Below are 22562 nucleotides of genomic sequence, written 5' to 3'. Positions count from 1 at the left end.
ACATATCCCTGAGTCTTTTCAGTTCGCGGCAGCTAGCGACTGGAACGAGCTGCAACAAACACTCAAACTGGACAGTTTTATCTCAATCTCTTCATTCAAAGACTCAATCATGGACACTCTTACTGACAGGTGTGGCTGCTTTGTGTGATGTATTGTTGTCTCTGCCCTTCTTGCTCTTTGTGCTGTTGTCTGTGCCCAATAATATTTGTACCATGTTGTGTTTCTACCATGTCAGGGTGTGTTGCTACCATGTTGTGTTGTCATGTGTTGCTGCCTTTCTATGTCTTAGGTCTCTCTTTATGTAGTGTTGTCTCTCTTGTCGTAATGTGTTTTTTTCATTTTTTCCCCCAGCCCCCATCCCTGCAGTTGGCCTTTTGCCCTTTGGTAGGCCGTCATTGTAAATAAGAATTTGTTCTTAACTGACTTACCTAGTTAAATAAAGGTTAAATAAAAATGTATATATATATATATATATATATATATATATATATAGCTGCTTTCTCCACATGGCCAGGCTTACAGTGGTCTTCTCCCCATTTAATGCTCATACTCATCCTTGAAAAATGCCATAAGGTCTGAAATAGATACCAAAGTCGACATACTGTAAAAACAATCTATGCTAAGTAAAACAAAATATTTTGGTATCTACTAGCTAAAGTACAGTTGGAGGCTATCTAAGAGAGAGAGAAGGGGGACGGAAGAAGTTCAACACTTAATTAATCAATTAATTTCACTACAACAAATGGATTCTGCATGGATTGGGCACAGAAGGTCTCGCTGGGGAAATGTAGCTGACTGTGTCAGCTAGAGATGACTTGCAGGAGCTTCCTGCAGGAATTTGTAGTCTTGTATGAGGTCTTCTCTGTTGCTAATTAGCATTTAACTTTAAAAAAAATAAATGTAGCCGATTATATTGATAAAACTCACCTAGTCCAAGTGAGAATTGTACGGTTATCAAAACGTCACAAGGTAAGCCTACACCAAACACATACTTAATTTGAAGTGCTTCTAAAATCTGCAATGGGAAAAATTCATGGTGAAAAAACGATTGGAACCATTTCCGTGTCTGACCGCTAGGTTTTATGGGCATTATGACAGATCCTCTGTGGGGTTCTATGGTGAAAATGAATGGTGTTTTGAAGTGATTTTGGATAAACGCAGAAAATAAGGTATATGGCAAAAACAGGCGTGGAAGATCTCATACGTTTTGTTTTACGATATAATCTTCATCAGCTAACGTCAGTTTTTGTGAATTCTGAAGAATGTATGTAATAAAAAAAGCACATAACCTATATGAATTATAAAGCCTATGTTAACTGACTGCTATTATCTTATAGAACAAAACTTATAAGGTCTCCTAAGCCTGTGTTAACCTCAGACCTTATTTTCGGCGTTTATTCGAAAACACTATTCTTTGCCCATTAATTTTCTCCATGGGGATAGCTGAACGAACCAGAGGTATCTCATTCCGGGTTTTAGGACTACAAACTGGAACGCTCTATACAAAGATGGTTTAGTATAAAGACGTATAGAAACTGCTTCTCCAATAGAAATCCCCGACCGTGGCTAGCTAAACTCTTGCGCAGAAACACGTAATCGGGTCTAACGGTCGTCTCGCGTCGAATTGCGCATGTGCAAGCCGTAAAATCAAAGCACTCCTTCGATATACAGTTGTTTTTGACGAAAATTAAAACGTGTCAGTTTGTCATTTTCACAAGGCTTTAGTAATGACATGTTGAGCTACTTATTACATTGGATCGAATCTAGGTCGTGCCTTTAGATTTCAAGAAAATGTACAACTAAGGAATCCTTTTTGACTTCTCTCATTGTCTTCTCAAACTCCTAACCCGGCCTGCTTGGTCTGTTTCACAAGCAATCTCGCAAGTCTCGCTATGTTGCGCCTCTTGGATTAGAAACTCTCCATGCTCTTTGTTAATTGTATAAAAAACGACAGAAAAAAAAAAAAAACTACGCCACGCTCTGTCAACGTAAGCACTTACACGTTCGCCGCCATTGCAAGCAAAACGAGTGCACAGATGACGAACAACACACAACACTTCACAACATGCGATTTGGCTCGCTTGTTTGAACCAAAATTAACCGATAACTTTACCTGAATGTGTTTAAACAAAAGTTCCAGCTTCAGCAGATAAAATGTCGGCTTTTATTGTAAGTATTTCGATTGATCAGTCACATTTCTAAAGCGTCTCAAGTCTAGTCTTGAAGGCCACATGATGGATGGACAGTCTTTATCTAGCTAAAACGTTAGCTAGCTGGAACTGCTACACGCATCCAAACTAGCGCCTGTAAAGTTGTTGATTAGCAAGCTATTTAAAGTGTCAATAAGCAGTAGAAACAATAACAAATCCGGATCCCCGCCCCAGTTTCGATAACAATAACTGAGGGATGGCAATTGTCATTCAGCTCAGTATGTAACTAGTGATTAAAATAATATAGCTACTAACTACAGTAAAAATGTTGTTAAAATGACAATTGTATGAGGATTAACTTGCAACAGTTATCCTCAATCTACCTGATTCTCCTTGCCGTGCTGTTTCAGGCCCACCCTTCGGTGCGGATCAGGGGCACAGAGCACACCTACAACCCAGTGTTGTGTCAGGACGACGACTGCTCAGGCAAGGACAAGGGCACTCATATGCACTGTCCTCTCTGCACTGTGGCCGAGGCCTATCACGACCCTCTTATCCTACGGGCTCATTACCGCATTAAACATGTTGACAAGGGCATCGACTTTGCTGGTGAGAGCCTTTTCAACACGTATACATAAAAGTACACATCAGATGCTAGATTCAGTGGTAGTATGACTTTGCCAAAAGGTTTCAGTGAGAGATCTTTCACTCAAATCAGTTAAAATGTTTAAAGAAATAATCAGGCAGGCTCTTTTATTGATTGTTCGAAAATACATGGGACCTACAACTTAACAGCAAGCTTTTTGTCTTCCCTTCAGGCCTAAAAGTGCTTCGATGCTGCAACCACTGTGAGATCGTGGGCACCATCAAAGGGGAGAAGAGGTTCAAGGGTGCACACTGGCACTGCTACCGCTGCCGAAACGGCTTCAACCGCCGAGACGAGGCCATCAAACACTATAAGACCCACTTCCGGAACCCCCACACCACCTTCCAGATACAGGTCACACAGGTACTACCACCAAACTACTGTAATAGAACATACATTCACCATTGAACACTGTGAGTATGAAGCGTAAACAGACAGGGCACTTATTCTCCATATATACAAAAATAGTCTGAGTAGGAGTGCTGATCTAGGATGAATTTTGGCCTTTTAAATCATAGTCAATAAGAGTCCTGAATTCTAATACTTGATTAGATCGCCTACTCTGAGAATCTTTGTGAATACGGACCAAGGCAGATATCTCACAATCCCCTCCCTGTGCATTCAGGAGGTGAACAGCCGACAGTATTATGACCAGAGTCCGGAGGCCCACCCTAAAGCCTATGGAGGGCTGGAAGTGTGTACGGGCTCTGGGGTGGAGGGGGGAGACATGGGGACTATCATGGCGCAGCCAATCCTCAACACAGCCAACACGGAGACTCTGCTCACTGTGGAACCCAAGGTTTCATATATGTCTCATGATTTGTGGTGGGTAAATGTGGATAGTAGGGATGTAGCAATTCACCGATACGCATCTATCCCAGGTTCAAATGTTTAAGTTATATGTGCATAGGTCCTAGGACCCCAAACCGTTCCAAATGTGGCACGCATCGGTCAGAAAATCTATTCAAACGTTACAAGTCGCTGGTTCACGAAAAGATTTGGCCTCAAATTACTTTCTACCTTCGGAAAATACCTAATCTTTTGTGACAACTGTGTCCTGTCCTTCAGTGTCGAGCTAAGCATGTCATTGATCTACAAGTCATTTTGCATGTCGAACAACCCCAGGCAATATTAGTAGCCTAGTCAAACTGTGTGCTGCTTCGTGTGCTGACAAACAAGAGGTAGACCTATTGCTGATTTGCGCATCACCTTCAGAATTCAAATGTTTGTATTGTCAAATGTGCTGTTAAATTGTTTTACCGGAAGAAAAGTATCCTAAGCTACCACCAGAGACACGGCTCTCATCTGGCTCTACATGCTGAACGGGGCTTACATTGGATTCATTTACATTTCAGGTTCACCGTCAGCAAACATTTTACTTGAAACAATCAGTGTATAGGGTATTTTTTAGAAATACAGGGTAAAGTTGATCATTTCAATACGAGGACAACAATCACTTGCTACCCGCACTGCATGGGCGACGCAAGAGAAGCTCACTCAGTCTGTCAACTTGTAAATGATCTAAACCATTCGATTAGGAGACGGGTGAAATCCAAAGTTGTGCTATATATTCATTGGCTATGTCATAGCATAATTGTGTAAATGATAAATATTGATAAATTAAAACTCTAAAAGTTTTAATCTGCAAAAGTTACTAATTAGTGAGATGGTGATTTCAGATCAGGTGTGTGTGGGGGGGGGGGGGGGGGGGCACAGATCAAGTTCATGTGCGCCATCAGCAGCAGATTTTAATTTAGAAATGAAAATGAATGTGCTTATGCAACAAATATCAGTGCATCGAATCTTATCGCATCAAACTAAATCGTTTCAAACTAAAACGTATCGTTCCTGTATCAGCGTCCATCTATCGATCTATAAAATTGTCTTGAAAGGGATAGATGCACATCCCAAGTAGAGAGGGTTGTGGTGGGTTGATATTGTGAAGTGTTGTAAAGTGTGTATGTTGTATTGTGTGATCTGTACAATATGGCCTGTTGCTTGTGCTATCAAAGTTTATATTGGTGTCGCTGAATCTTCAATAGCGGTAGTGTCACCAGTGTTAAAAAGGTTCATCTCAAGCCCAGCACAGGAGGTGTATATGTCAAGTAACTTGTTTCTGGTCATTGTATGGTGATTGGTGCCTGCTCTGGTTGAAGGACAGCAGCGTGAACAACGGGATCCTAGTGGCAGCCGAAGAGGAGGTGGGGCCTTCCCAGCATACCCTGGACCAGACCCAGACGCTGGTTCTCATGGACCCAGATGGACAGGGAGGCAACCTGATTTACGAGGAGGCAACCAGCATTATCTCTGAACAGGTGTCTCCATTGAGTTATCTTGCTAATACTGTGCTTTAGTAAGTTCTCGCATCCAATGTTTTTCTTACCAATATCAATTACAACCCTCATCAATCTACATACTTTTATGCAAGCAGCCTGCATGCCCTAATGCTAACCTCTGTTACCCCTCTACCCCCTTCATGCCATGATACTAACCTTGGTGTACCTGTGGTTGTCTATTGCAGGGCGGGGAGAGTCTGGAGCAGGCCCTACATATAGAGAAGCATCTGCTGGAGCTCCACCAGCAAAACGTGACCTTGCGGCAGGAGAAGGACGCCATGGAGAAGAGGCTAAGGGCAGAGATCCACAGACTTAACGAACAGGTACACTAACAGCAGACTTGTGAGCTGAGATACAGACTCAAAGACCAAGTACACTGACCAGCACACACAGTATGTAACCTCAAAGAAAGTTTATCAAAACAAGATAGCTTTTTTGTGTAGGCTAAAATGCTTTGTATGGTGAACTTTGTGTGAAGGATAGATATTAGATCTAGAGAGATACAGCATCTCAAAGACCAGGTACAAAAATGGGTAACTTAACGTGATATCTTTTTGTGAAAGAAACTTATTTGTATGATGAACTTGTCATAATTTGTGTCTGTGTGAAGAATAGATGTGTTCATTTTTAACATGTTTAGCGGCAGGAGAGGCCGATTGGAGAGGTGGATGGAGGCAGAGATGCCGAGATTCTTTGACCTCGTTCAGGAACAGGTATTTTTGGCACCCAGAAGCAAACCTTGCGTGTGCACTGGCTGGCCAGAGACTTGAGGGTAGACACAATGACAGAAGGCTGAAGGCAGAGATGCTTACAATTCTAGACTCCAGGCACACAATGTTAGTAAATGGCAAAACACCCATGGTTTTCAACACTCCCCCTTTCCTGGCTTTGCACTGATGTTTACGGGTGTTTTAACTGGGGAAAAAAGTGTGAAAATTAAGAGTTGTGGGAGTCACTCAATAAATGCAGCAAAACACTTATGTGAAAGATGGATTTCTATAACGTATAGACCAGAATCATTCAGCAATTGACCGGGGAAAGGATACGCAATCTCGATCAGCAGGTACACTGCCCACGGTATGGAGCAGCAAAGACATGGTTAACTTATCAGGATAACTTTTTATTTTATTTATTTTTGGCGGAGGAAACTGATTTGTATGTGGATCTTCTAAAAATGTGTATTTGTGTGAAGGATAGATGGGAGTTAAAGCGCTTACCTTATGTCTCTTCTCGTAAGTCCTCCATCCTTTCTGTATTTGACATTCTTGGTGGAATGGAAAACAGACCATTCTGACGTGACCATGTTGTCTCCCCTGTGCTGAGGTGCCCCCAGGTAGCCAGTGTGGTGCAGGCCAACATCAAGATGTTTGAGGAGCTAAAGCTGTACCGCTCTGCAGAGAACAGCCAGCAGAGAATCGATCAGCTGGTGAGTGGACACTTGTAACTGCTACTGTAGTGATGATCCTAAGTGATTGTTAAATAGGGGTTAGAACTGAAATTATTTTCCAATTGTTTCGTTCTGAACAGAACCACCATTTTTTTTGTTCCGTTCCACTGTTTCGACCAGAAAAATAAACCAAAAACCTACGGTTTTATATCGTTCCCTTTTCAACCTATGAAATCAAGTTTTTTATATTTAGCTCATTAAATTACATCACCGATCAGTGCGGATAGAGCAGGGAAGCTAGTTGTTTACATGCATGATGGACAGACTAGTGTAGCCTATGGCACACGATGCAACTGAAATTTTGCGGGTGGGGAGAGATCGAGAGTGGGTTAAGGAGGATGCTTGAAGTGCTGGGAATATTGTTATGACATGCATTATCTGACTTGGGTCCACATAATTATACTTATGGAAGAGTGGCTTCTATGAAGGAACTTGAATGTCCTTTGAGCTAGCTAACAAGCTTGTGTGTGCAGAGCGGTACCAGAATTAAAGACATGTCTTACCTTTTTGTAGTTAAATACAACGTGATAGGCCTGTGGTATCCTTATCTAGCATTGGAAAAGTTAATCCATTCTTTAGCTAATAAAAAAATCCTTCTGCCTATCTTCTGAATCACGATTGTAATGTCAGTTATGCTCCGTAGGGGGAGGGGCAGGTAGCCTAAACGCATACACACTGGCAAAGATTTTCAGTTTGCAGGCAGACACTGGAATAAGTTTCTGAGTGACAGAGTGAGGGTTTGCATAGGCGCTTTGTTGCATTTTTTTGTGGTACGAGAAAAAATGACTGGAACGTAAAATAATGTTATTAACCAGTTCCCATGCTTTTAAAATAATGGTTCTGTTCCTGAACAGTATGGATCACTTTCGTTTCTGTTCCTTGAAAATGTTCAATGTTTTCTGGTTTTCGTTCTGTTTCTAGTAGGGCTGACCCCATTTAATCAACTGGTTGATTGTTTGGTCGATAGGCTGTTGGTCGACCGAGATTTCTTTAGTCGAGCAGTAGCAAAAAAAAAATATAGATCTATCATGGTGTACAAGACACCTGTCTAATTCGCGCTGAGTGGACTGATCCATTGTGGGGATGCACAGTCCATCAGTCTAAGACATGTGCTACTGAAATTGTATATGGTTATATTACATAAGAACAATGGTGCAACACTAATAAAAATAATAGTATTTATAAACAAATGCGCTTTCTCCCTCGTTGGATAGCGGTCGCTGTCTCTGCTTCTGAAACACATTAGTGCGCTGTTGAATTGGCGCCTTTTCCTAGACCATGTTGCTATGTGGATAATAGCAACGTTAACCAGCATATTGGTGTTGAGAGCAATGCCGCAGAGGCATCAGCAGAATGAGGAGATGAGAAAACAGCCCTTGCCTTATTATCTAAGAAAAGTGTGGAGAGGGGAAGCCCAAACTTTATTAGGTATATAATCAATAGCCTAACTTTTAAATGTGCCTGGCTTTATAAAACAGCAATATATCTACAGAAATAAGACCGTGTTTATTTAATAGTCTACTGATTTCACCTCAAGCAATGACATGTCAAGTAAGCAATTTCACAAATTGGGCTGTTTTTAATCTTTGCTTTACTGTAATAAAGGCTTTACACAGCCTCTCTGGTATTATTTCTAATTTATGTTTACACTGTTCCAAATTGCCTGAAAAATAATATTTATAATAATAATAATGCTCCTTTTTCTTGATCATCTTATTATTATTAGAATAAGAAATGTCATTAGTAGGCTTAGTATAGCAGCCTTGTATAACCACCATTGAGCTGTAGGCCTAAGGGCACATCCTTGTTTAGTCTTAATACTATAACTTAGGCCTGTATGCCAATATATATAGGCTACTGTATCAATCAACCATTCATTTGTTCATGTCATCACACGGCATTTGAGTCATTCATGATTTGAAATGCAATCAGGCATTTTAGTTTTAAAATAAAGGGGGCCTCCCGGGTGGAGCAGTGGTCTAAGGCACTGCATCGCAGTGCTAGCTGTGCCACCAGAGACTCTGGGTTCGAGCCCAGGCTCTGTCGCAGCCTGCCGCGACCGGGAGGTCCATGGGGCGATGCACAATTGGCCTAGCGTCGTCCGGGTTAGGGAGGGTTTGGCCGGTAGGGATATCCTTGTCTCATCGCGCACTAGCGACTCCTGTGTTGGGCCCGGGCGCAGTGCGCGCTAACCAAGGGGGCCAGGTGCACAGTGTTTCCTCCGACACATTGGTGCGGCTGGCTTCCGGGTTGGAGGCGCGCTGTGTTAAGAAGCAGTGCGGCTTGGTTGGGTTGTGTTTCGGAGGAAGCATGGCTCTCGACCTTCGTCTCTCCCGAGCCCGTACGGGAGTTGGAGTGATGAGACAAGACAGTAACTACTAACAATTGGATACCACGAAATTGGGGAGAAAAAGGGGGTTAAAAATGTAATTAAAAAAATAATAAAGCGAGCCCTGAATAATTAGCTTAAGCAATAAATAAACCGTTCCATTTCGGAAATTGCATTCACAAATTAGTGCGAATGTTTTTAGTCTTTGCTGTAATAAAGACTTAACAAAAAATGTTACAACAGGCTCTGGTACTCTTATACTTTATTTAGTGTTAACATTGTTCCAAACGGTCAGAAAAATTATATTGCAATCTATACAGCACCTGTTTGGCACACATAATATGCACTCAGCACTTGCGCCTTACCTTGTTTTTCTTGATCTCTAGTATTTTCCACAATTAGTCACATTAATTCCACACATCTGATTTTCCCTTTAACTCCTGAGCAATCTGTTAATATTCCCCCATTTTGAGGTTTATTTGTCACATCCTCTGCATACATTTTGCTGTCACATGTGTTACAGTTTTGAGTATAAAAATATATATGCATATATTGTTTTTTTTGGGGGGGGGTGTGTAGATCAGCTTTAATATTGTAGCTTCCATCAATGTAATTGTCTGCATCACTTCAAATCACCCATATCCTTTTTTGCAAATACGCATACATATACACATACAGTACCAGTCAAAGGTTTGGACACCTACTCATTCTGTTTTTTTTAAACTATTTTCTACCTTGTAGAATAATAGTGAAGACATCAAAACTATGAAATAACACATGGAATCATGTAGTTACCAAAAAAGTATTAAACAAATCAAAATATATTTTAGATTCTTCAAAGTAGCCACCCTTTGCCTTGATGACAGCTTTGCACACTATTGGCATTATTTCAACCAACTAGGGCAGGGAAACACGAGCAAGCTACATTAGACTGGTGGAAATCTGTCCTTTGGTATGATGAGTCCAAATGTGAGATTTTTCGTTCCTACTGCCGTGTCTTTGTGAGACGCAGAGTAGGTGAACGGATTACCTCCGCATGTGTGGTTCCTACCGTGAAGCATGGAGGAGGTGTGTTTGTGTGTGGGGGGGCTTTGCTGGTGACACTGTCAGTGATTTATTTCTGAGGCTGGTAACTCTAAAATAGCAAAAATAAAGAAAAACCCTGGAATTAATAGGTGTCCAAACTTTTGACTGTATGTGTATGTATATATTCCTTTAACTTTCTAACCCTAATTGGAGTGAACTAGTGAACAATGCTTAGACCTCTACTTACAGCTTATACATTTTATGGACAGTCTATTTTACAGTTGATCGACTTCCTTTGTTTTTACTCCTGTCCTTCCTCAACCTGTCCCATCTATTTCTGATGTCCATCCGGTTTGATTTCTATTTGCCATATCTTTCAAACTTTGCTCTTTCACAAAAGTGTCACAATCTATATATGTTTTTGGGACACAGTATGTTTTACATTAGTTATCTTGTTATTAGTCCCAACCTCCAGCTCCATTCTACCCATCTATCTCTTAACACCATCCATATTGGATTTATATTTGACCTATCCTTTTCAACTGTGCTGTGATGTTTCAGAAAAGTTCTGAACCTTTCTATTGTCATTGTTTCTACATATTGAAAATACTAATTTTTGCAGGGTATTTATTATTAGGGTTGCACATTTTGGGTAATATTCAGAGGTGGAAACTTTCTGTGGGAGTATATGGGAATTACTGGAAACATATGCAAATTAATAATGTTTAAATGTAGATGTTTTTTGCATTGGATATATTTACCATATCATATGGAGACAAACAAACCTTTTACCTTATCATAAGGAGACATTATCATAAGGAAACAACAAAAGGGAATATTGAATGATTAATCGCATCTCCCAAAAACATTTTCAACATACATCTGTAAAAGGATAGTCTAGAAACTAAAGCTTTGGTTGTCTTCCTCTCAGGCTTCCATGGCTTCTCCCTGGACCTCAATGTCCACCTCTTGAACATCAGACTCTGGGGCCTATTCTTCACTGTCACTTTCCAACCTTGTTGAGGATGGCTCGTTGTCAGGCTCAAATTTGCCCGGATGGCCACCAATTTTTCAACCCTTGTATTGGTCAGCCTGTTGCGTGCTTTGGTGTGTGTGTGTGTGTTCCCAAACAAGGACCAGTTGCACTCTGAGGTGGCTGATGTTGGTGGGATTTGGAGGATGATGGAGGCAACAGGGGAAAGAGCCTCAGATCCACAAAGTCCCTTCCACCAGGTGGCTGATGAGATATGTTGGCACGACTGCCATATTGCATCTCCATCCCAAAGCCCTTGCTTGGAAGTGTACTTCGCCAGACTGCCAAGAACATTGCCCTCATCCAGGCCAAGGTGGCGAGACCCGGTAGTGATGACACCATTGGCCTTGTTGATCTCTGCACCAGACAGGATGCTCTTGCCAGCATACTTGGGGTCCAACATGTACACTGCGGCGTGTATGGGCTTCAGGCAGATGTCTTCATCCTTTTTGATGTATTTCAGAACTGCAGTTTCCTCTGCTTAGAGCAACAGTGAAGTGAGCAGGGCAGTACAGATTTATTCTCTTACATCTGCAAGCAGAGTCTGAACATCAGACAGGATGGCATTGTCTCCCTCAATCCTTGCAATGGCTACTGCTATAGGTTTCAGGCTGCTTACCACTCTCCCAAAATACATCATCCAGGAGGATCCTCTTGATGGGGCTGTCCAAATCGGCAGACTGGGATATGGCCATTTCTTGGAGAGACTCCTTCCCCTCCAGGAGACTGTCAAACATGATGACAACACCACCCCAACAGGTGTTGCTGGGCAGCTTCAATATGGTTCTCTTATTCTTCTCACTTTGCTTGGTGAGGTAGATTGCTGCTATAACTTGATGACCCTTCACATACCTAACCATTTCCTTGGTTCTCTTGTAGAGTGTATTGTTTTCAGTGGCATGATGTCCTTGAGGAGCAGATTCAATGCATGAGCAGCACAGCCAATGGGTGTGATGTGAGGGTAGGATTCTTCCACTTTAGACCAAGCAACCTTCATGTTCGCGGCATTGTATGTCACCAGTGCAAATATCCTTATGTGGTCCAAGGTCATTGATGACTGCATCAGCTGATCTGCAATGTAGAGACCGGTGTGTCTGTCCCTTGTCTGTGCTCTTGTAGAATACTAGTTGATGGGTGGAGATGATGTAGTTAATTATTCCTTGCACACGAACATTCGACCACCCATCAGAAATGATTGCAATACAGTCTGCTTTCTTTATGATTCGCTTGGCCTTCACTTGAACTCTGTTGAACTCTGCATCCAGCAAATTAGTAGATAAAGCATGTCTGGTTGGAGGGGTGTATGCTGGGTGAAGAACATTCAGAAATCTCTTCCAACAGACATGCCTGTGAGCGTCAGAGGTGAAGCAGTTGCATACACAGCTCGAGCAAGACATTCATCAGTATTTCTCTGACTACGTTCCTCTGACTACTTCTTATTCCAGGAGGACCATGAGCTGTTGCTATCGTTAAGGTGTCTGATTCATAATTTTTCACCACAACTAGAAGTAGAGGGACTTTTGTCAAGAGTTTGCTTGTTGTGAGCACTGAGGGAACTTTATACACTTGGCCAGATCAAATCAAATTTATTTATAAAGCCCTTCTTACATCAGCTGATATCTGTAAGTGCTTTACAGAAACCCAGCCTAAAACAGCAAGCAATGCAGGTGTAGAAGCATGGTGGATAGGAAAAACTCCCTGGAAAAGCCAGAACATAGGAAGAAACCTAGAGAGTAACAAGGCTATGAAGGGTGGCCAGTCCTCTTCTGGCTGTGCCGTGTGGAGATTATAACAGAATATGGCCAAGATGTTCATAGATGACCAGCAGGGTCAAATAATAATAATCACATTGGTTGTCGAGGGTGCAACAGGTCAGCACCTCAGGAGTAAATGTCAGTTGGGTTTTCATAGCCGATCATTCAGAGTATCTCTACAGCTCCTGCTATTTCTAGAGAGTTGAAAACAGCAGGTCTGGGACAGGTAGCACGTCCGGTGAACAGGTCAGGGTTCCATAGCCGCAGGCAGAACAGTTGAAACTGGAGCAGCAGCATGGCCAGGTGGACTGGGGACAGTAATGAGTCATCAGGCCAGGTAGTCCTGAGGCATGGTCCTCCGAGAGAGAAAGCGAGAGAGCATTCTTAAATTCACACAGGACACCGGAGAAATACTCCAGATATAACAGACTGACCCTAGCCCCCCGACACATAAAATACTGGAGGCTGAGACAGGAGGGGTTGGGAGACACTGTGGCCCCATACAACGATACCCCCGGACAGGGCCAAACAGGCAGGATATAACCCCACCCACTTTGCCAAAGCACAGCCAGGAATCACCACTACAGGGATATCTTCAACCACCAACTTACCATTCTGAGACAAGCCCGAGTACAGCCCACAAAGATCTCCGCCACGGCACAACCCATGGGGGGGGGGGGGGGGTTATTCTGATGATTCTGCATCTTTGTTGCACTCTTCACATGATTTGGCACATTAAAGCTGTGGACAGCTTTTCTTTCTACATTCGCTGCAGTGAAATGTCTCCACACATCAGATAGTGCCCGTGGCATTTTCCTGTAGAGATTAGGGGGGGAAATTGTAAAAAAAAACAAAAACAAAAAAAAAAACAATTCCATGTATAGATAGATAAATAGTAAAGCAGTTTGATTAAACAACTCCTTTGGAAGATAAATGTTTTTAAATGAAACATGTATGGAAATAGGTAAATTAACACTCAGTTAGCAGGCTCAAGCAAGCTAAAACCCACAAGGTAGCAAATACTAACTAGCAGAAATTGTTAACAAGCTATAAATGATTTAAACACACTTTGCTATAGGCTACTATTTACTAGTTACGAAAAAATATTGTATGTCATATAAAATATATTCACCCCACCCAATATTGTAATCAAAACTTACCAGAAAGCATGTAGTCCTTGGCTCAATAGTATCTCATTAGCGTGTAAGATCTTGAGAATCAGCTGTACATGTGATGGAAGAGTGCACTGTGCATGCAGACAGTTGCAATTCCATTGAATTGGGGATAGTTTAACCAAAATATGCCACAAGACCTAGAATTGCCTTATGTGTATCCAACAACAAAAGGTGCACTGTTATAAGTGAACTTTTTTGATAAGTTTAAGCAAAATTCCAGGGCTTAACTTCCCATGAGAAATTCCGGAAATTTACAGTCAAGTTTACGACCCTTTGCAACCCTAATTATTTTATTATTGATCGATCGACTATTCCGATCACCCAGTAGTGCTATCTACGGTTTTCAGAGTTTGTTTTAACGATTTTATTGATGTGATTATGTAATGTTATAGGTCAGGCCCTATTGTGCCGTATTCGGACAGGATTGGTTTTACTAGGGGAGGTGGAGGTGGAGTTGTGTTTTGTGCTCGTGCACATAATTACATATCTGTTATTTTAGTCCCGTCCGAATTGACATCCCTGTGTTGAGAGAAATCTCTGAGTTTGACAGGTGTTGCTCGCGGTTTGCACAATAACTGATCTGATAAATTGAACTAAGTGCTGCGCAGAGCCTTTATACACTGCTCAAAAAAATAAAGGGAACACTAAAATAACACATCCTAGATCTGAATGAATGAAATATTCTTATTAAATACTTTTTTCTTTACATAGTTGAATGGGCTGACAACAAAATCACACAAATTATCAATGGAAATCAAATTTATCAACCCATGGAGGTCTGGATTTGGAGTCACACTCAAAATTAAAGTGGAAAACCACATTACAGGCTGATCCAACTTTGTAATGTCCTTAAAACAAGTCAAAATGAGGCTCAGTAGTGTGTGTGACCTCCCTACAATGCCTGGGCATGCTCCTGATGAGGTGGCGGATGGTCTCCTGAGGCATCTCCTCCCAGACCTGGACTAAAGCATCCGCCAACTCCTGGACAGTCTGTGGTGCAACGTGGCGTTGGTGGATGGAGGGAGACATGATGTCCCAGATGTGCTCAATTGGATTCACGGTTGGGGAACGGGCGAGCCAGTCCATAGCATCAATGCCTTCCTCTTGCAGGAACTGCTGACACACTCCAGCCACATGAGGTCTAGCATTGTCTTGCATTAGGAGGAACCCAGGGCCAACCGCACCAGCATATGGTCTCACAAGGGGTCTGAGGATCTCATCTCGGTACCTAATGGCAGTCAGGCTACCTCTGGCGAGCACATGGAGGGCTGTGCGGCCCCCCAAAGAAATGCCACACCACACCATGACTGACCCACTGCCAAACCGGTCATGCTGGAGGATGTTGCAGGCAGCAGAACGTTCTCCACGGCGTCTCCAGACTCTGTCACGTCTGTCACGTGCTCAGTGTGAACCTGCTTTCATCTGTGAAGGGCGCCAGTGGCGAATTTGCCAACCAAATGTCCTGCACGGTGTTGGGCTGTAAGCACAACCCCCACCTGTGGACGTCGGGCCCTCATACCACCCTCATGGAGTCTGTTTCTCACCGTTTGAGCAGACACATGCACATTTGTGGCCTGCTGGAGGTCATTTTGCAGGGCTCTGGCAGTGCTCCTTCTGCTCAAAGGCGGAGGTAGCGGTCCTGCTGCTGGGTTGTTGCCCTCCTACGGCCTCCTCCACGTCTGTTGATGTACTGGCCTGTCTCCTGGTAGCGCCTCCATGCTCTGGACACTACGCTGACAGACACAGCAAACCTTCTTGCCACAGCTCGCATTGATGTGCCATCCTGGGTGAGCTGCACTACCTGAGCCACTTGTGTGGGTTGTAGACTCCGTCTCATGCTACCACTAGAGTGAGAGCACCGCCAGCATTCAAAAGTGACCATGACATCAACCAGGAAGCATAGGAACTGAGAAGTGGTCTGTGGTCACCACCTGCAGAAACACTCCTTTATTGGGGGTGTCTTGCTAATTGCCTTTAATTTCCACCTGTTGTCTATTCCATTTGCACTACAGTATGTGAAATTTATTGTCAATCAGTGTTGCTTCCTAAGTGGACAGTTTGATTTCACAGAAGTGTGATTGATTAGGAGTTACATTGTGTTGTTTAAGTGTTCCCTTTATTTTTTTGAGCAGTGTATGAAGGGCCTACATGTATCAACTTGCACAGTGAATGCTTTTGTTTATATGTTTTGTGCGTATGAATTGAATATTGCCAAATGGATAATAAAAATATTGTGCCTATTTAATGCAACCCTTGCTGTTAATAGATCGCAAAGCAGCAGCATAGAACGGAACTAAACATTTGGAAATTATAGGTGAGCTTTTTCATCCATAGCCTTAAAATGCATCTCAAGTGCAATCGCACGGTTTAGCTCACATCTGAAGGCTGGAGGGCATTTAGGACATACTGCGGATCCCTAAAATATCCTAATGATTATAATCACACTTCCTTAATTTACATATTTTGGCAACACTATAGGAAAGATGGTTTAGAAACTTGGGAACCAAGCTTGAGTTATCAGTGTGGCCCTATCAGCTGGACATGTTGAAATGCTTTATCTTCACACCTAGAATAAAAACCTCCAGGCTTCTGTCATAACTGTCAATTTTTATTGGAGTAAAAAATAAATAAAGAATTACAGGGTGCAGTTTGGATAAAATGAATCCCGTGGAATAAAGGACATTCTGGAGTAATAATTACATAACCAACTTTCTCTAGTAATTAGGGATCAAATTCAACAACATCCGGTGAAATCGGAGCGTGCCAAATTCAAAATACAAAATCGTAATATTAAACATTCATGAAAATACAAGTGTCATATATGATTCTTTAGCTTAGAATCTTGGTAATCGAACTGCGTTTTCAGATTTCAAAAAGGCTTTACGGCGAAAGCATAGCATTCGATTGTCTCAGGACAGCGCCCCATGTCAACAAATCTTTCACACCAGCACTGGCGACACAAATTCACAAATGGCGATTTAAAATATATCACTTACTTTTGAAGATCTTCCTCTGTTTGCAATCCAAGGGTCCCAGCTACACAATGAATGGTTGTTTTGTTCAATAGTTGTTCTTTATATCCCAAAAACGCAGTTTAGTTGGCGCCATTGAATTCAATAATCCAGTCCTTCAACATGCATACAAAGGATTCCAAAAAGTTACCAGCAAAGTTCGTCCAAACAAGTAAAACAATGTTTTTTATTAATCCTCAGGTTGTCTAATATCTAAATAAACGATAATATTTCAGACGGAGATTACTATGTTCAATAGCAGAGGAAAAGAACGAAGAGCGCTCCCACGTTCACGCTCGCAAAAATAATACTTTTGCCCTGGCGCTCAACTTGGAGTGACTACAAATACTTTTTTTTCTTTTTAAAGCCTAAAACCTTGTATAAAGATTGACATCTAGTGGAAGCCATAGGAACTGCAATCTGGGAGGCAGAAATTAGATCTTTCAATAGCATTGCATTGGAAGTCATTCCGAGCTCAAACAATAATAATTCCGGATCAATTTTCCTCCCGTTTTCGCCTGCTATATCAGTTCTGTTAGACTCACAGACATTATTTTAACACGTTTAGAAACTTCAGAGTTTTCTATCCAATTCTACCAATTATATGCATATCCTAGCTTCTGGGCCTGAGTAACAGGCAGTTTACTTTGGGCACGTCAGACAGGTGGAAATTCAGGATACTGCACAGCCGATGCGCTAGTTTGACAAACACTTTACTTGCTAGCTACTTGTATGACTGAATAATGGAGAATGCTAGTAAGGGGCTTTTAAATGGCCAATTCAATTTCAAATCACTCCCAGATAGCTCTGTGTATAAAACCAAAGTAATTTGCATCTACTGCAAGGCTGAGTTACTGCGCACCACATCAATGGAAACTGCATTCACACGCTCTGGCTGTAGTGAAGACAGAGGCACTATGCTGAAACGTGCGCCGGGCATTTCATGGCTCTAGCAAAGCAGTGGAACATTGAAACAAAGTTACCACCGTTTGCATAGACCGTGCACGGAACATGATTGCAGCTGCCAGACATATGCCTTTTTGAACACCTGCCCTGCATCGCGCACAGTCTCCAAAGGTCCATCACAGTGTCCCTACAGAACAGAGGGTTTGACAATGCCATAGCTAAATGGTGAAAAATTGTTAGGCATTTCAAACACAGCCCACCAAATGCTGCAGAGTTAGGACATCAGCAAATGGACTGAAGGCGTCACTGGCACACAACAAGATGGAATTCCACTCTGGAATTGGTAACGCGTGTCCACAGAAACCAACAACCACAGAGATCACCAACAACCAACAGAGAACCATGCCAACCACAGCTGAACTGGAGAAACTGTAGAAGCTGGAGACACTACTGGAGCCCTGCAGGTAATATTCTTTGTATCACTATTAGTGTTATAAGGTGTGTGAGAGAGTCTGGGCATAAGTCTCTCACAATTGACAAGTTATTTTGATTGATCTTTCACTGCAGATACTTGACTGAACTTCTGGGAGGAGAGATGTACATTTCCTGCTCAGTGGTGTTGCCTGCTTTGTCATCTCTTTCGGGTCATTGAGAGCTCCAACGATGACCCTGCCTAAATGATAAGATTCATGCTGACATTCACAACAGACCTGGAGAAATGCAAGGAAAACGCCAACCTAGCATGGCTGAAGGTTGCCACAGCACTCGACCCAAGGTTTAAGGACCTGAAGTACCTTCCCAGACCTGAGAGGGGTGAGGTTTGGGAAGGCACTTCAGGTCCTTAAACCTTGGGTCGAGTGCTGAAGGAAGAGAGGACTGCACAGCAACTGGATAAAGCAACAGAGTCATAGCCACCAAAGACAAAAGCTGCCTTTAGTTGAGTTCTTCTGAGTCTGATGAAGAGGAGGAATCCATTGAATGTGTGGAGTGTTACAAAGCAGAGCCCAGCATCAACATGGAGGACTGTCCACTACAGTGGCGGTCACAGCATGCAGGGGCACACCAGGCTGGCCTGCATTGCACGAAGGTACCTGGCAACGCCTGTTACATCAGTACCTTGTGAGAGGTTTTCACACTCTGGGCATATTGTACACAAGAAGAGCAGCTTTATCATCTGAAAATGTCAGCGGGCTTGTTTGTCTTTGCAATTGGCTCAGTGAAAAGAAATGGAGGAGGATGACTGAAGTGTATGGTCACAGGTTAACGTTCTGAGGGATTCCTGACATTGTTGTATAGGTTTATGTTCTTTGTATCCATTTTTCTTCTTATAGCCAACCCTCCAATCAGTAATTGGGAGAACTATAATTTTGTGTGTTTACTTACCTACCTACTGGGAGCATTAGTAAGTTCCAGGTCTTTTGTATTTAATTTGTTTATGGTGAATATGCCATTAAAAACATTCTGATACTGAAATATTTTTGTTTTCAGTCCCTCCCTACATGCCTATTACTCAATACACTGCTTTTTTTAAAATGGAAAAATCTTTATTTAGTACCAAATTTGAGAAAATGAATGATTAATCGCAGTTCTGTGTGAATAGGTCTTTGGTCACGTGCATGCGATGCATACATGTGTCACGTAAAAAGAGCAAGGGTTGAGAGAATAGGGAATGTTTTTCCTAAACGAGGGATTTCGGAAACAGAACTTTTCAGTCAGATGGCTGTAATTATGTTGCAGCTTCAGAAACACGGACAGCGCGATAAACACTTTTTATGTTCTGTGGTGGTCGCTGCAGCAGGGAGGAGAGCGAGACAACGGGTGCTAGTCACTGTCACTCCCTGTTTGTTTTTTTCTTACACAGCACAGCAAGACTGAACCCGGCACAATCAAATAAATTGCTGGTAGGACTCCCTCTAGTCATTTGTGTGTTTTGATTATTTAATCAAACCGTGTGCTTAAAGCATCAGACAAGCTCAGTGAGTATAGTTGATTTGATTAAAATACATAGGATGTGTCAATATATGAAAAAATACATGTTAAAAATGTAGACCAATCGATTGGTCGAAAGAACAGACTCTTGGTCGACCACTTATTTTTTTGGTCCGGGACAGCCCTAGTTTCCTGGACTGGTTCCAACCCCTGTTCTTGAATATTCTCAAGATCACATGCCAGATTAAAAACAATGCGTAAAGCCTCTTAGAAGAGCCTCTTGAAAATCTACAGAGCTATGCATATTCTGTATGGTTAGTAAAAAATGACTGAGCTTCAATAGTATTCACGAGCTGGAATGTCAAAGGGCCTTATTGCCCACTGAAGCAAAGTGGTTTCTTGTGTAAAATGCTTGTATACCAATATACATGTAGCTTCCCTGGAGCCATCCTTTTATAAATCTACTGAACATCACTGACAGTCGTTGGATGGTATAAAGCCCTATTCGGACGGGATTAGTGTTACTGGGGGAGGTCGGGTGATATAATTAAGTGCACGAACACAATACACCACATCTGTCATTTTAGTCCCTTCCGAATCTGTCAGTAATTTTACATGGCAGAAGAGTAACAATTTCAGACAGAATAACTCATTTTTTTGGCAAACTCTAAATTCCTCTGACAATATTAGTTCCCCCGTGCGAATTGACATCCCTGTGTTTTGAGAAATATTTCTGAGTTTGACGGGTGTTGCTCGCGGTTTGAGCAAGTAAACCATAACTGATTCTATAAATTGAACGAAGTGCTGTGCATAGCCTTTATATGAAGGACCTACATGTATTAACTTTCACAGTGAATGCTTTTGTTTGTTTTATGCGAAGGAATTGAACATTGCCAAGTGCATCATAAAAAACAACATTAAAAGAAACATTGCTGTTAACAGATTGCAAAGCAGCATAAAACTGAGCTAAATGTTTGGAAATGACAAGTTCACTTTCTAGTCATAGCCTAACAACACATATCAAGTGCAAGTGTGCTGTTCGGCTCACATCTGAAGACTGGGGGGCATTTAGGATGTCTTCTACTGCGATTCGCTAAAATATCCTAAAGAATATGATCACACTTCCTCAATTCAAATATTATGGCGACACTATACCAAAAATGGTTGGCATGGTTTAAAAACTTGGGAACCAAGTTTGAGTTATCAGTATAGCCATGTTATCGTGTGGACTTGTTGCAATATCTTCACTCCTAGAAAAGAAAAAAAACTCCAGGCTTCTGTCATAACTGTCAATTTATTGAAAAAAATTATAATTAAAGGGGGCAGTTTGGAAAATGAATTCCGTCTGAATCGTCCTCTTGAATAACAGACATTGGGGTAATTAATAACATAATCAACGTTCTCTAGTAATACTAGTTCCGCGCAAATAGGGCTTATGAGACTCTTTGACCACTGATGATGCCTGTCTTTCTGTTTGGCAGGTGAAGAGTCTGGAGATGCAACACCGCACTCTCATCCACACCCAGCTAGCCTCGCTGAGGACAGAGCTTCTACGGCAGGCTGAGAGAACAACGCCCGTCAACGGCCACACAGAGCTCACAGTCAGCCTGGTTGGTGAGATAGCCACTCACCCTGGGGAGATGGCCCTCTTTGAGGAGGAACAGACTGAAACAAGGGTAGAGAGGGAGGAAGAAGCATTAACCATGGTGGTGGTTCAGATGGGCCCTGACCCAGGGGACTTGGTACCGATATCGGGTGATGCATGTTTGGTGGCTGGGAAGAATGAGGAATCATCGGTCCCTGAGCTGGACAGTGTTGACTCTGGGGCAGAGCCCTTCAAGAATGCTACAGAATCCCTTGAAGACAAAGAGGGGGAGGAGAAATCGTCAAGGAAGCGCAGCCCCAAAGAGGAACCCGGGGGGGAGAGTGAAGCCAAACTGCAACGCATCTGTTGAGATAATAGAGTGGTCGGTGGTCTTTATTACTCATCTGTTTTTCCTTTTGTCTCTCTCCAGTCTTTTCCTGGTAGTACTTGTGAGTTTCTTTAAGGGAGGGTAACTTTCCCACACGGGGTTCTAATAGTCTGCTGCAGACTGAGCCAGGCACGGTACAGCAGTGTGGGAAAACCTCAACTGAGAAACCAGTCCCTAACATGGCTGTGAAAGTCAATGCATCCTCCACTCCCTGCAGTGTGTAAGCTGTACATAATGCTACTCCACTAAACCTACTGACTTACTGTTTACCAGTCTGCTCTGTACATTAGCTCTGTTTTAGAAGCTTCATGAAGGATGACGGTCTGCAGTGAATTAGACCTATTCAAAGCAAATAACCAAGTCATGTTATTTTGTTCTGACTGAAGTTTTTGCAATGTGTTCCAATGTTTTCATAAAGCTTATTTGTTCAACAGTTGGTTCCATTGTTCTACTAAACATTATTTTTTACAGACTGGAGGTAACTAACCATCTGTCTTGACGAGACAGCCACTTGTCACACTATGCAATTGTAGTTTGTTATACAATGTGTTGCTCATTAACTTGCATAAGATGTATACAGTACATAGTCTACAAATCATATCGGATACAACAGTACATCTCAAGCCTATGAATTTGCTTTATTTGAGAAAATGACAAAACAAAGCTACTGTGTAGTTTATTGCTTACCGGTATTCAGGCATGGTTTTTCATCCCAAAGTTGTAGACAAATGAAAAGCAATCCCTTGACATTAATTTGTAGTTGCTGAATAAAGAAAACAACAATGTGAAGAATTCTTTGTCATTCTGTCAGGGATCTGAATGCATTCAAACCTATACACCACTTTAA

At 42.1% G+C, this 22562-nt stretch overlaps 1 protein-coding gene across 3 annotated transcripts; it reads left to right on the top strand.

The window, feature by feature from the left end:
- The first annotated feature begins 1986 nt into the window (after nt 1–1986).
- Nucleotides 1987–22507, top strand: zgc:193801 (uncharacterized protein LOC564476 homolog). 3 transcript variants are annotated; one of them, XM_055874121.1, is made up of 8 exons: nt 1987–2169; nt 2561–2759; nt 2969–3159; nt 3422–3595; nt 4953–5111; nt 5318–5455; nt 6466–6558; nt 21224–22507. In XM_055874121.1, the coding sequence occupies exons 1-8, from the start codon at nt 2155–2157 to the stop codon at nt 21695–21697; spliced, it is 1443 nt and encodes a 480-aa protein (XP_055730096.1). In that variant the 5' UTR covers nt 1987–2154; the 3' UTR covers nt 21698–22507. The 3 variants fall into 3 exon arrangements, with proteins under 3 accessions (XP_055730096.1, XP_055730095.1, XP_055730094.1); XM_055874120.1 differs by having other exon boundaries at nt 3422–3621; nt 4961–5111; XM_055874119.1 differs by having other exon boundaries at nt 3422–3621; nt 4958–5111.
- Nucleotides 22508–22562: the final 55 nt, after the last annotated feature.

This window comes from Salvelinus fontinalis, chromosome 21, assembly GCF_029448725.1.
Source record: "Salvelinus fontinalis isolate EN_2023a chromosome 21, ASM2944872v1, whole genome shotgun sequence".
Taxonomy (NCBI): domain Eukaryota; kingdom Metazoa; phylum Chordata; class Actinopteri; order Salmoniformes; family Salmonidae; genus Salvelinus; species Salvelinus fontinalis.
This window is presented reverse-complemented; position numbering and strand designations above follow the sequence as displayed.